The following is a 13,790-nucleotide window of genomic DNA, read 5'->3' on the forward strand; positions in this document are numbered from 1 at the left end:
GTAATATAACTAAAGAAACGAATAGAAGAAAAGGTATAAAAGTATAGGTGAACAAATTTGAAAGGAAAATAAATGAGATAAGGAGAGACAATTGGACAGGGGACGGAAGGCACACTGGTGCAGTTATGCACGCCCCTTACTGACCTCTAAGGAACTTGGAGAGGTCAATCGTGGATAGTCTAAGGGAAAAATGTTGGGGGTTAGGGGTTGACACTACTGAGTCAGGTAATGAGTTCCATGCTTCGACAACTCGGTTGCTGAAGTCATATTTTTTACAGTCAAGTTTGGAGCAGTTAATATTAAGTTTGAATCTGTTGCGTGTTCTTGTGTTGTTGCGATTGAAGCTGAAGTATTCATTGACAGGTAGAACGTTGCAGCATATGATCTTGTGGGCAATACTTAGATCGTGTTTTAGGCGTCGTAGTTCTAAGCTTTCAAGACCAACGATTGATAGTCTGCTTTCGTAGGGCATTCTGTTTTGAGTGGATACTTCTGGTGAAGTATCTTTGGACATTTTGAAGGGTGGTGATGTCTGAGATGTGGTATGGGTTCCAGACAGATGAACTGTATTCAAGGATGGGTCTGGCAAAAGTTGTTCAGTTCCTTGATGGTGGGCTTCTTTGGCACTGGGATGATAGAGCATTTGAAGCAAGAAGGAACATAGCACATCTCTAGCAATTTATTGAAGATTCAGGTGAAGATGGGGGCCGATTGATTATCTTGTCCGGGCCTGGAGCTTTTCCTGGCTTTTGTCTGTGAAATACAGTAGGTCTTGCACTTCTTTTTCTGTTATCGCTAGGGATTGTGAACCCAATGGTAGGGGGTAGTAGGCTTGGTTATTGTTAGTGTGCCTGAGATAGGTGGCTGTAGTTTCCTTTCAAACCTGCAGTAAAACATGTTCAGCTCATCTGATTTCCTTCAGCCTGGGAAGGTGGTTTGCCATAAGCAGACTGGAGGAAATCAGCAATTGGCAGATAATCTGAGTGTGTTTTATTGCAAGTTTGAAAGGAAACTATTTTAAAGATTCATATTCAATGTATTTTTCCAGAAAGATGTACAGCTGAAGATAATATTTAAAGAAACCATAGTTAAAAAGCTAAAAAAATTGAAATAGTCTTTGGATAATTTTTTGCTGTTGTGATAATGGGAATAGTCAAGGGGAATAGCCATATTTTAAATTCTACGATATTGAACTAAATAAGATGCACAATAACTTTATAGTGATTTACAATAGCAAATCTGGCAATTTAAAAAAGGAATTGAATATTTTTAAATGTTGAATTGATGTTTCTTCCTTTTAAAAATGGACTAAAAACCAACAAATACAAGTCAGCATTATACAGAGTTGAAGATGCTGGATTGGGGGCAAAGGCTAATTATCCACTTACCTAATCACTCTCTCAACCCAACCCATCATACGGGATTGTATTTGTAGGGGGAATTAAGAGAAGGGATCAATAGGATGCTCTTGAACTCCTAAATTAAAAATGGGATATGAATCTAATAAATTATCCAATATTGTTTTGTATCTTTTGTATCTTAAAACCCACCTCTGCCGCCAGGCATGGGGGAATTGAGATACTCTTTCCTTCTAGGCCTTTACAATTTTATGCATGGTATGTCTGTATGTATGTTTGGTTTTTATAATAATGGGTTTTTAATTGTTTTTAGTATTGGATTATTATTGTATGCTGTCTTATTATTGCTGTTAGCCGCCCCGAGTCTCCGGAGAGGGGTGGCATACAAATCCAATAAATAATAATAATAATAAATAATAATCTTTTCTGATGTCCTCAAATATTGTAATTAGCTACTTGCATCAAAGATAACAAGAGAATTAATTTGGTGTAGTGGTTAAGACAACAGACTAGAAACCGGGAGACTAGCTTCCTTTGGCAGGAAGTTAGTTTAGGCCTGTCACTCTCTCTCAGCCCTAGGAAAGAGGCAATGGTGCTTCTGAAAAAATCTTAAGAAAACTGCAGAGATTAATTCACCCAGTTGTCAGGTGTCAAAGGCACAAACAGACAAGCCTAGCAATTCGCTTACAATATCATCAAAACAGTCTAGAAAAGTACAATGTAGGTAATTGATTTTAGTACACTATAGTGCTTTAGCAAACTATAGTGTATAATTATGTGGATTATTTTCACAGTAGCTGCTAAAGGATACTGAAACTGATTCAAAACCAATTTATGGCACAAAGTTTTTATCACATTCAAACATCAAATCCCCCTCCTGCCATTTTTGTAGCTCTCAAAAGAACCTGCTATGGTTAATATTTTAGTATGTCTTTAAACAAAACATACTAATTAAAACATTAGTATGTGTGTAATTCTTCACACAAGTTATAATATTCTAGTAAATTTATGAAGATGTAACTGAATTTAACCAAAGTTGTTGGAACTTGCTGTCGTATGTTTGCAAAATATATTCAACAATATAATGGTCTCTTGTGATAATTTCTAATCCTATAACAATTTGCGTTCTTTAGCCTTGAATTGAATTAATGTATTTTTTTATGCTTAAAAAGGTGGTGAACAAGAAAAGCTGGGAACCCAGATTTTACATCATACATATTATGTAAACCCAACCAACTATTGTTTAGTCAACTAACTATGGTGAAAGAAATTCCTAACATTCAACTAACATGATGAAAATCCAGCCATTGTCCATGCACTGTGCGCCTAACACAAATTTGGTGGACATTGATTCTTTTTATTTTAGATCCCCAAAATAATCACAAATACTACTCTATATTGATATATTTGAAACCAGTCCTAAGAAATTATTTAGGAAAGTTAAAAATATACTACTCAGATGTGAATTCTTCTCCTGTTAGCTCAATTTTGTAGCCTTCTCCTTAGCTAAAACCAAATTTGGTCATCAGCCGCATGCATCTTTCAAAATAAATAAATAAATATCTGTCAAATCATGCATGCTTGCTTGAAAAGTATTTGGGATTTTAAAAAGGCTCAAAGTGCCAAGAGATCAGCCAGCTATGGAGTGATGGGTTTAAGCATAAGTTCATGCTCAGCAGAATGAGAGAGATGTGCTGTCATTAGAGATGTCATATTTCCATGTGGTTGGCAAGGCTAGACTAGCAGAATGATGGAGTAGGAACATGGACTCATGGACACAACTATATTGAATTGTACAACTTTATTCCAGCTTCAATTTTAGTTGAAAATTTCTTTCCTTCATAGCTACGGGAAAAGAGAAGTACAGTGGTACCTCTACTTACGAACTTAATTCATTCTGTGACCAGGTTCTTAAGTAGACAAGTTTGTAAGAAGAAGCAATTTTGCCCATAGGAGTCAATGTAAAAGCAAATAATGGGTAAACCACAGGGAGGGTGAAGGCCCTGTTTCCTCCCAGGAGATTCCTAGAGAGGCCCCACATAGGCTTCTCCCCGCCTTTTCCAGCCCTGTTTCCTCCCAGGAGATTCCTAGAGAGGTCCCATGGAGGCTTCTCCTTGCCTTTTCCGGTTGCAGTGTCGGAGGCTTGGGTTTGTAAGTGGAAAATGGTTCTTGAGAAGAGGCAAAAAAAATCTTGAACATCCAGTTCTTATCTATAAAAGTTCATAAGTAGAGGCGTTCTTAGGTAGAGGTACAACTGTAGTCTCTTTACCGACAGTTGCCCCACCCATGTAACTCTCCACCCCATTACAGCAAATCCCATCAATTTAAAAACGTTAAAAGAGCAAGCACAAGATAATCACTGACTTATGATCAATCACTTAGCAATTGTTGAAAGTTACAACAGATCCCGTCCCAAAGGCTCTGAGGTTCCGATCACTGGCGGCTCCTCATTAATGGTCTTGTGACTGCATTTTGGGCAACCAACCCTCATTTACAGCTGTTGCACATGACTCCAATTTTTGACAATTTATGCTGAAAACCAGCCTCTGGCAAAATTCATACTGAACAGTGATTTTGCTTAATGAGTGCAGCATTCACTTAAAAATTGTGGTGTTTGCCTTATGACAGCCTCAAAAAGAGAGTTGTAAAATGGGTTGGTCGCATGACCTATTTTACAATTGTCACAATTTATGACCACTGTTGTAATCATAAGTTTTTAGGCACTGAACTTTAGGAATGGAATATTACTGGAGGGTGATGTTTTAGCCTAATGGGTGCTGTATAAACCTTATTTCTTCCTCTATTGAAAGGAAGCAAAGTCCAGGCTGAGTAAGCAAGCTGCAGAATCCATGACCACGTGGAAAATAATTAACTTGATATACAACATGAAGAAAACCTATAGCTAACTTCCATATAAGGAAATATATGCCTTACTCTCATTCCTTTGCTAATCACCAGTGAACACACAATCCAGGAAAAGGCAAAGAATGGAGCTTCCGTTAATTATCTATAGGGAAGTCACGAGGAGGTTGCCTTATACAGTGCATGAGTGAATGGTAGTTGGAGGATGGCTTAATGTATGTGGCCACATGTCAGGAAAAGTAAAATACAATGAAAGGAGAGATCTTGATTCAATCGAGGTCGTCTCATTGAGAAAATTCTCTGTTGCTTCATTCTGATGTGGCAATCATGGCATTCTGTGCCTCCCTAGAGGTCGGCCCACTGGGGGAGGGCTGTTTGCCTTCAGACCACAATTGGCAAGCTTTATTATAAGTAATAAGTTGAGGGTTACCTATAATGTGTAGGGGCTCTGGCACAATTTCTCTGTTCTAGTATACGCAGATTACAGAAATGGTAAGGGATTCTGATGAAAAGAAGCAGGGAATGGACCTCTGGCACAAAACCAGCTCATTGCAACATTAAATTTCCTTCAAGCACCCGAAAACAGAAGCACATTGTTCATTCTGACTTTACTTATAGAGAAGAGGCTACGGATCCAATAAACTGCCCCACAAGTATGCAAAGAGGAGAACCAGACTTCAAAATATAACCCACTATATGCACCTCCTTTCTTTCTCCACCCCTCCTTCTACCAAATTTAATAAAATCAAACATACAGAATCTAGATAAAGGACTCCGGGGAGGGGGGGATGATGGTGGCATTGCTATTTGGTTTCTTTCTTAACTGAAGTTTTTTCTTTCTAAGGAACAAAGAAGCAGTGTTAGGAAAACTAAGAATAATTACAATGGAAGCTCAAATATCATTTGAGGCTCCTTGAAATGCTATGAATAAAGTGGTGGGGTGCCAGTGAGGCATTTGCATGGGAGTCCCGGCTGATAACTTCTGTGCTGTGAGAGTCTATACTTTTGCCACAATGTCCAATGTTGGCCAAAGATGCAGGCGCATTTTTGTCTTTCAAGATCACTGCCTGGTGGACGTAGAGGAACTTTTTCTCTGTTCACACTGGAGGTCCACTGCAACCCCTGAGAAGGAAGGTACATGGATGTGGCATTCCCTTTGCTGTAACCACTCATATGATGAAGTTTATTTATTTATTTAGTCCAATACACAATGAGGGTTTTAGTGGGTATATATCTATATACACATAGTAAAATACATGATGAAGGTTATAGAGGAGATACTCATAGTAAAATATATCTAAGAAAGAATAGAAAAGAAGATATAGTAATAGAACATATCAATGAAAGAATAGAAGAAGAGATATAGGAATAGAAGAAAGGTATAGGAGATATAGGAGAGCTATAGAACAGGGGACGGAAGGCACTCTAGTGCACTTGTACTCGTCCCTTACTGACCTCTTAGGAATCTGGATAGGTCAACCGTAGATAATCTAAGGGTAAAGTGTTGGGGGTTTGGGGATGACACTATGGAGTCCGGTAATGAGTTCCACGCTTCGACAACTTGATTACTGAAGTCATATTTTTTACAGTCATGTTTGGAGCGGTTAGTATTAAGTTTAAATCTGTTGTGTGCTCTTGTGTTGTTGTGTTTGAAGCTGAAGTAGTCGCCAACAGGCAGGATGTTGCACCATATGATCTTATGGGCAATACTTAGATCTTGTTTAAGGCATCTTAGTTCTAGGCTTTCTAGGCCCAGGATTGAAAGTCTAGTCTCATAGGGTATTCTATTTCAAGTGGAGGAGTGAAGGGCTCTTCTGGTGAAGTATCTTTGGACATTTTCAAGGGTGTTAATGTCTGAGATGCGATATGGGTTTCAAACAGATGAGCTGTATTCGAAGATGGGTCTGGCAAAAGTTTTGTAAGCTCTGGTAAGTAGTGTGAGATTGCCGGAGCAGAAGCTACGTAGGATTAGGTTTACAACTCTTGAAGCCTTCTTGGCTATATTGTTGTAGTGGGCTTTGGCACTTAAATCTTTTGTTGTTAGTATACCAAAAAATGTGAAAAATGGAACCGTTTTTTGCAAAAAATGGGACATGGCGTCAGGAGGCCAAAAATGGCTTTATTTGGTGTATTCGATGCTTATACAGTGATCCCTCGATGTTCGCGATCTCGATCTTCGCGAAACGCTATATCGTGATTTTTCCCACGATGACGTCACTCTCTTCCTTCCTCTTGCTCTCGAGTGGCGGGTGAACGGGCGAGCGGCAAACAGCGGGTGGGCGGGTGAACGGCAAACGGCGGGCGGGTGAACGGGCGAGCGGCAAACGGCGGGCGGGCATCAGCGAGGAGCCGAGGCGGTGGGGAAGACCCAGGGAAGGTTCCTTCGGCCGTCCAGCAGCTGATCTGCTCGGTAGCGCAGCAGCAGCGAGGAGCCGAAGATCGGGGTTTCCCCTTTGCGTGGGCGGCTGGGAAACCCCGATCTTCGGCTCCTCGCTGCTGCTGCGCTACCGAGCAGATCAGCTGCTGGGCGGCCGAAGGAACCTTCCCTGGGTCTTCCCCGCCGCCCACACGCAAACCCCACCATCTGCGCATGCGCGGCCATGAAAAAAAAGGGTGCGCATGCGCAGATGGTGTTTTTACTTCTGGAACCCTACATCGCGAAAAATCGATTATCGCGAGGGGTCCTGGAACGGAACCCTCGCGATAATGGAGGGATCACTGTACTCTGAAAAATATGGTATGTGTTTGTTAGATTGTTAAGCTTTTTCATTTTTATAAATAACTCAAGGCATAGAAAACATAATAGTACTCTTTCTTCCTCCCTTTTTCCCCACAACAGCAACCTTGAGAGGTGGGTTGGGGCTGAGAGAGAGTGACTAACAACTCAGATGCACCCAGCTGGCTTTCATACCTCCAGCAGATCCTGAATTTACAATCTCCTAGTTTTTAGGCCAATACTTTAACTGCTAGACCAAATTGACTTTATATTTTTTATATTTTATATTTGAAGGTCTAACTAAGCCCCCCTTTTTTGTGCAACTTAGCATTTTACATTTAGTTACGCAGTTACACTACATTGCATTTGCTATATTCTTCCCATTCCTGCATTTTGGAGTTGTTCGTTTTAAACTCTGTCCAGCTCCCATGTTGTTTTTAACTTCTCTAAATAATGTGATATCATCAGCAGATACGTTCTTCTCCGCCAGCGCGTCCAAAATCTACATCTGTTGAACAGTTGTGTGCCAGAAGTTGTTAAAAGATTTAGCAGTCCTGCCACGAAGTGTATATTTGCCTTTCTAAACTATGTATTTCTCAGTTTAAAAGGCTCTGTGCAACTCAGACATTATTCAGAGGTTTTGTACCAGCAAAGTTATTCCTTATCCAGGCTCCATTACTGGGGTGGATGGAATGGCCATTTCTCCCATTTTCTATTCCTTGTAGCCTCTAGGACTACATTAAACTCCCCTCCTACCACTGAGATCCAGCACTGCGATTTAATTTTATTCTGGCTCCAATGGCTTTTTCCACAAGCCAAAAAAGAAAGAAAAAAGGACCTGGAAATTAAGAAGAGGGGAGAGAAGGCAGCTCCCAGCTGGAGTTGGCAAAGGATGGGATTTGTTCTAGGGGAAATGGCTCCTCTCTGCCTCCCAAATTTGGCTGCCTTGCCTGCAGTTTTCCTTCCAACTAAGAAAAAATGGGGGGGAAAGTTTTTTTAAAAACCCACAAAACTGGTGAAAATTGCCAGATGGAGGCTGTTCCTTTATTTCCCACAGCAGGGTGGAGGCAAAGCAAATTCTAGGAACTGACTTGCCAGCTTTCCAAGATCTACCCAAATTTTCTTCGATGGTCAAAACGAAAGCACTTGGCACTCCTTGACTGTCCACGACACTTAGAATCTCAGTTCCAAGTCAGTCAAAGATGGTTAAAGTTTACGACTTCAGTTTTTCCTTTGGTTTCAGATCGCCTGAATCATGACTAATTTCTCCCCTGTTCATTAGGTGGAGGGGGGAGAATAAAGGCTCCCAAATTGGCTTACGAATATGGATTGTGGGATATTCCCTGTTTTTTGATGCATAACCAAGACGACATATATTTTATAAAGCAGAGGAATGGGGGATATATTATACAAAGAGAGAAGGAGAGGAGGGAAAGCAAATTCAGGCAATGTTTCTTTAGTAAGTGTTAGAAAAATTGCCCAGCTGGGTTCAGTTCCAAATGGAGAGGGGAAAAAACACTGGAAACATGGAGACTGCTTGGAAAGATGGTTTAATGGTGGCTTGAGTTCCTGAACCAGAAAAGGCAATCACATGCTTCAAGATGTTGGGTGAAGAGAAATAAAAGTCTGAGATGCTAAGAGTGCCTGAGTTTTATACCTTCTGTTGGGGGCCCCACCTTAAGAGTTCCTCTTCCTGCACAGGAAATGTATCCCATTGGCTGTCAAGACTCTGGGAGGGGGTGTGGCGGGGGTCTTGGCTAACTTGGTAGGCTTTTGTCTGTCTTCCACCGGGCTTGTTTGAGTGCTGGCTGATACATTCTTCCCAGATGGCATATAGTGAGATGGGAAGAGGCTAATCCTATCTTTGTTATGTCGAATAGACTGGCTCAGTCCTTAATTGACAAAAGTTGGGGGCTGAGTTCTGGTATTTATTTTATTTTATTATTATTTTTTATTTATTATTTTTTTTATTTTTTTATTTTTTTTTATTAATTTTTTTTTTTTTTTACAGTATTTTATTTTATTTTATTTTATTTTATTGTTAGTTAGTTAGTTAGTTAGTTAGTTAGTTAGTCCAAAACACAATAATACACAATGAAGGTAATAGAGGACACCTTCGAAGAAATAGAATTAGAGAAAGAATAGAAGAGAGAATATAGGATAAAATAAATCGATGAGAGGATAGAAGAAAGATATAGAGATAGAAGAGAAGATATATGGAATATAGGAGAGACTATAGGACAGGGGACGGAAGGCACTCTAGTGCACTTATGCATGCCCCTTACTGACCTCTTAGGAATCTGGAGAGATCAACCATGGACAGTCTAAGGGTAAAATGTTGGTGGTTTGGGGATGATACTACAGAGTCCAGTAATGAGTTCCACGCTTCAGCAACTCTATTACTAAAGTTGTATTTTTTACAGTCAAGTTTGGAGCAGTTAATATTGCGCTTGAATCTGTTATGTGCTCTTATGTTGTTGTGGTTGAAGCTGAAGTAGTCGTTGACAGGCAGGATGTTGCAGCATATGATCTTGTAGGCAATACTTAGATCATGTTTAAGGCATCTTAGTTCTAAGCTTTCTAGGCCCAGGATTGTAAGTCTAGTTTCGTACGGTATTCTGTTACGGGAGGAGGAATGCAGGGCTCTTCTGGTGAAGTATCTCTGGACATTTTCGAGGGAGTTAATGTCTGAGATGCGGTATGGGTTCCAAACAGATGAGCTATATTCTAGGATGGGTCTGGCAAAAGTTTTGTAGGCTCTGGTAAATAGTGTGAGATTTCCAGAGCAGAAGCTACATAGGATTAGGTTAACAACTCTTGAAGCCTTCTTGGCGATGTTGTTGCAGTGGGCTTTGGCACTTAGTCTTTTGTAATTAGTACTCCGAGGTCCTTAACCGAATGGGGGTTATCTGTGATGATTTGATTATTCAGTTCGTATTTGGAGCTCTGATTCTTTTTGCCAATGTGTATGATCTTCTCTTTTTGGGGAAATACTTTGCCTTTCTAGCAGTGGTGGGCTCCTACCGGAATGGCTAATTACGCATGGCTCTGCGGCTCTGGCACGCGACTGCGGGATCAAGCGCATTTTGCTTCAAGCACCTGTGCAGGTAGTGAAATCTTGCATAGGGACACACATGCACACACATTTCTGCAAGGTCCAGGGAAGCAAAATTGAACTCCATCCCAAACTCACGCGCCAGAGCCGCAGAGCTGCACACAATTAGCCGTACCAGTAGGAGCTGACCACTGCTTTCTAGTACTGTATATCCTAAAATATTTCATTTTTCTAGGAGAGGGGCGGGTTTTAACTCAGTGGAAAAATTAATTTTGGCAGCTTTCCCCATCAATATATGATCAGCACTTAGTTAAGTTTATCCAAATCGAACTGAAATAATTTACACAATCAGATCCCGCTTAAACAAATGCAACAAATCTCTACAAATGGTCCTGAACCAATAGCAGGTTGCTACCGGTACGGTAAAGAATGCCACACCGGTAGTGATCGCTTCGCTGCACACACAGCTTCGGTTATCTTGCGTGCGCTCGCGCATGCATCCCACCATGTTTTTGCTTCTGCGCATGAGCAGGAAGCAAAATCTTGCGAGCAGACAAAGTTGAGAGAGAGATTTTGGTGACTTTTTGCTTCTGCGCATGCGCGGAAACAAAAAAAATTGCCAAAAGCTCACACACATGCTGGGACGTGCACCCACACAAGTTAACTGAAGCCGTGCACGCAGTGCACCAGTAGTGGCGATAACAGGAATCCGCCCCTGTCCTGAACATACTGCTTTGTTTTAGAAGGGGACTTTCTTATCCAATCAACCTGTTGGAATTCTGTCGAAAAGCACGTCCAAGTTTCCAAATAAGTATGGATGCCAGAGGAAGTAAAAAAAGTCAAGATGGCAGCCACCACATATCATCAAAATCCCACTTTTTTTCCCACGCAAAAACCTCTGCGTATATTCCCACCAATAATTTTGTCCTGGCTCTTTCATCTTTTAAAAAACCCATTCATTTGTTTACATTTTTTTTCTAACAATAGTGCTAAGAATTATCCACTGGGAAGCATCCGAAATCAGCCCCAAATCCAAACCGCGTAGACGCATCCAAGGATTAGTTTCAACCAACACCACAAATTTGATGATCCTTTTGCTAACAGCAGAGGCCTTGGCCAACTTTAATTGGAGCATTGCTTTACTCCAGTGTAGTGCTTCTCAACCTTGGCTGCTTGAAGCTGTGTAGACTTCAATTCCCAGAATTCCCCAGTCAGCATGTTGGCTAAGGAATTGTGGGATTGAAGTCTACATATCTTCAAGCTGCTAAGGTTGATATATACTCCCCGACTGCCATCTACGGTCCAGAAAGTCCCAAGCATTATAGCTACCACACACAGCCACTTTTCTCTCTCTCCCCCCCACCTCCAAATATCAGCCCCACAAATTATAGTCTTGCTTTCTAACTCTTCGTGCTGCATTCTCTCTTAGTTTTTCCTTCCTGCCATTGGGCTGTGGTCAGAATAAAATGGGGAGGAAAGAGAACCACAGAAGCCACCCAGAATTTGGAGGGAAGGCAATAAAAATTTGATAAGAGGAAATAAAGCAAAAACAATGCAAGAATAATTTAAGCTGAATTTTGGGATTCAAATTTATAGGTACAGATACATCCTCTTTTTTTTCCTTTCTCAAAAAAATGTTCATCCATCCCCCAAAAAGCTCTTTTTTTTCCTGGATTTGCCAATAGGACAGTTGACCCTGTGTTTTATTCTACAGGATTGGGGACAATATTGGAAAAACCAGGATAAATAATACCTCCTCCTTGACTTAAAGCAATTAACTATCCCTGTTTGCACCCCATTTTATAGTAAAATCTACTCTATAAACTTTTCCTCCATTTATTTTGCATAACAATCGCAGGCAGGAAAGTGGACTCTCTCCAGCCTGGAAAATTCCTTCAGATGTGCTGGATTACAATTCCCATCATCCCTTGCCGGCTGGATACCATAGGAGCTAGAATCCAATTTATGTGGCAAATAGTAGAAACATAGAAACATAGAAGTCTGATCGCAGAAAAAGACCTCATGGTCCATCTAGTCTGCCCTTATACTATTTCCTCTATTTTATCTTTGGATGGATATATGTTCATCCCAGGCATGTTTAAATTCAGTTACTGTGGATTTATCTACCACGTCTGCTGGAAGTTTGTTCCAAGGATCTACTACTCTTTCAGTAAAATAATATTTTCTCATGTTGCTTTTGATCTTTCCCCCAACTAACTTCAGATTGTGTCCTCTTGTTCCTGTGTTCACTTTCCTATTAAAAACACTTCCCTCCTGGATCTTATTTAACCCTTTAATATATTTAAATGTTTCGATCATGTCCCCCCTTTTCCTTCTGTCCTCCAGACTATACAGATTGAGTTCATGAAGTCTTTCCTGATACGTTTTATGCTTAAGACCTTCCACCATTCTTGTAGCCCGTCTTTGGACCCGTTCAATTTTGTCAATATCTTTTTGTAGTACTGTAGTTTGAACAAGACTGAACACACACACACATGCACACAACACAACACACACACACACGGACACTCTCCGAGTGTATCCCAAACTTTCATTTTCTGGGCCCACCCCTTTCCTCTGCCCCCCTTCGCCCCCACCCACTTCTACAAATGCCCATTGAGCAATTTTGCTTCTGGCTGGAAAACCTACCTTCTGGTGGAGCCCCCATCCTGCCCGTCCCCGTGCTCCGCTCGCTCAGTTCCAGAGCATGTGGAACGCTGGTTGGTGGCTCAGCACCAGATGGTGGTGGCTCAGCACCAGTGGGGATGGTGGAGGGGAGAGAGCTGGGGCAGGTGCCAGGGAGGACTTAGCTGTGCCGCTCTTCCTCCCAGCCACCCTCACCCCAACTCCCTTCCCACCTTCCTCTCTCTCTCTCTCTCTCTCTCTTGCCTTTCCTTGCCTCCCAATTCTCCATCCGTGCCTGCCACCCTCACTAACTCATAGCACCTCCTTCTAGTTCAGTATCATCCTCCCCCTTTATCTCTTCCCCTTCCTCACTTATCCCTGATAGCTTTTCCCTTTTTACTATTTGTCCTTCTCTTTTAACATTTAAGATTAAATGTTTAAAAGTAATCAGTCGTCTACATCGGGTCTCCAAATTCTCCTTTTTTCTCTAGACAAGTTTTTGTGATAATAGCACAAAATAATAGCACTGTACTTTCAAACAATTAAATATATCTTCCTACCTAATCCTATTTTACCCTGATTCATTTATAGGATTAATCTTTTCAGTCAATCATTCGATGGGAGTTACCGAAGAGCTAAACATTTCCATTTAAAGGTCTTTTAAAAACCCTAAGAGCAGGGAATAATGCAATGTTTTGCAAGTAGCAAAACAATTAAAATATGGCAATAAAAACTGTGATAAAATACGACTTTGAGTAAAGATAATCTCAGAAATACATTTCATTAGAAATAATCACCACTTAGTCAAGGACATGTACTTGTCAAAAATAATGATTTTTAAACATTCTAGTATGTTAACAATTGGTGGATCTTTTGCACCTCAGATCTAATCAATTGATTATCTATCTGATCAGTCAATCATCTACTTATCATTAAAATGATGCAACATTATTCTATTGTCCAGATACAACAATCTAACATTTATTCCCCAAATAACTGTGTGCATGCAGATAAATCCACTAAACTATCTAAAGTAGAGCATCTACTCCAGTTTAAATATTACTAAATTGGGATTAACTGGCCAGTGGCCAGTCAGTATTGATTTAATTGGTGTTTTAATCCTAGCCCCTCTCCTCCCCCCATATTTTTATAATACCCAGTACAAGTTTTGCTA

General features: G+C 40.7%; 1 protein-coding gene across 4 annotated transcripts in view; it reads right to left on the reverse strand.

The window, feature by feature from the left end:
• The window catches only part of LOC139155266 (protein kinase C and casein kinase substrate in neurons protein 3-like), a 98,706-nt gene that overhangs the window by 72,845 nt on the left and 12,071 nt on the right, over positions 1-13,790 (reverse strand). Inside the window, exon 1 of one of the 4 annotated variants that reach the window (XM_070730381.1) lies at positions 12,641-12,686. The exons of the other annotated variants lie outside the window; for them this stretch is intronic. Coding sequence (XP_070586482.1) covers positions 12,641-12,659 — 19 coding nt within the window. The 5' untranslated portion in view covers positions 12,660-12,686. Of the gene's footprint in view, positions 1-12,640; positions 12,687-13,790 lie in introns of those variants that run through there. 4 annotated transcript variants of the gene reach the window in all.

Source organism: Erythrolamprus reginae, unplaced genomic scaffold, assembly GCF_031021105.1.
Source record: "Erythrolamprus reginae isolate rEryReg1 unplaced genomic scaffold, rEryReg1.hap1 H_1, whole genome shotgun sequence".
NCBI lineage: Eukaryota > Metazoa > Chordata > Lepidosauria > Squamata > Dipsadidae > Erythrolamprus > Erythrolamprus reginae.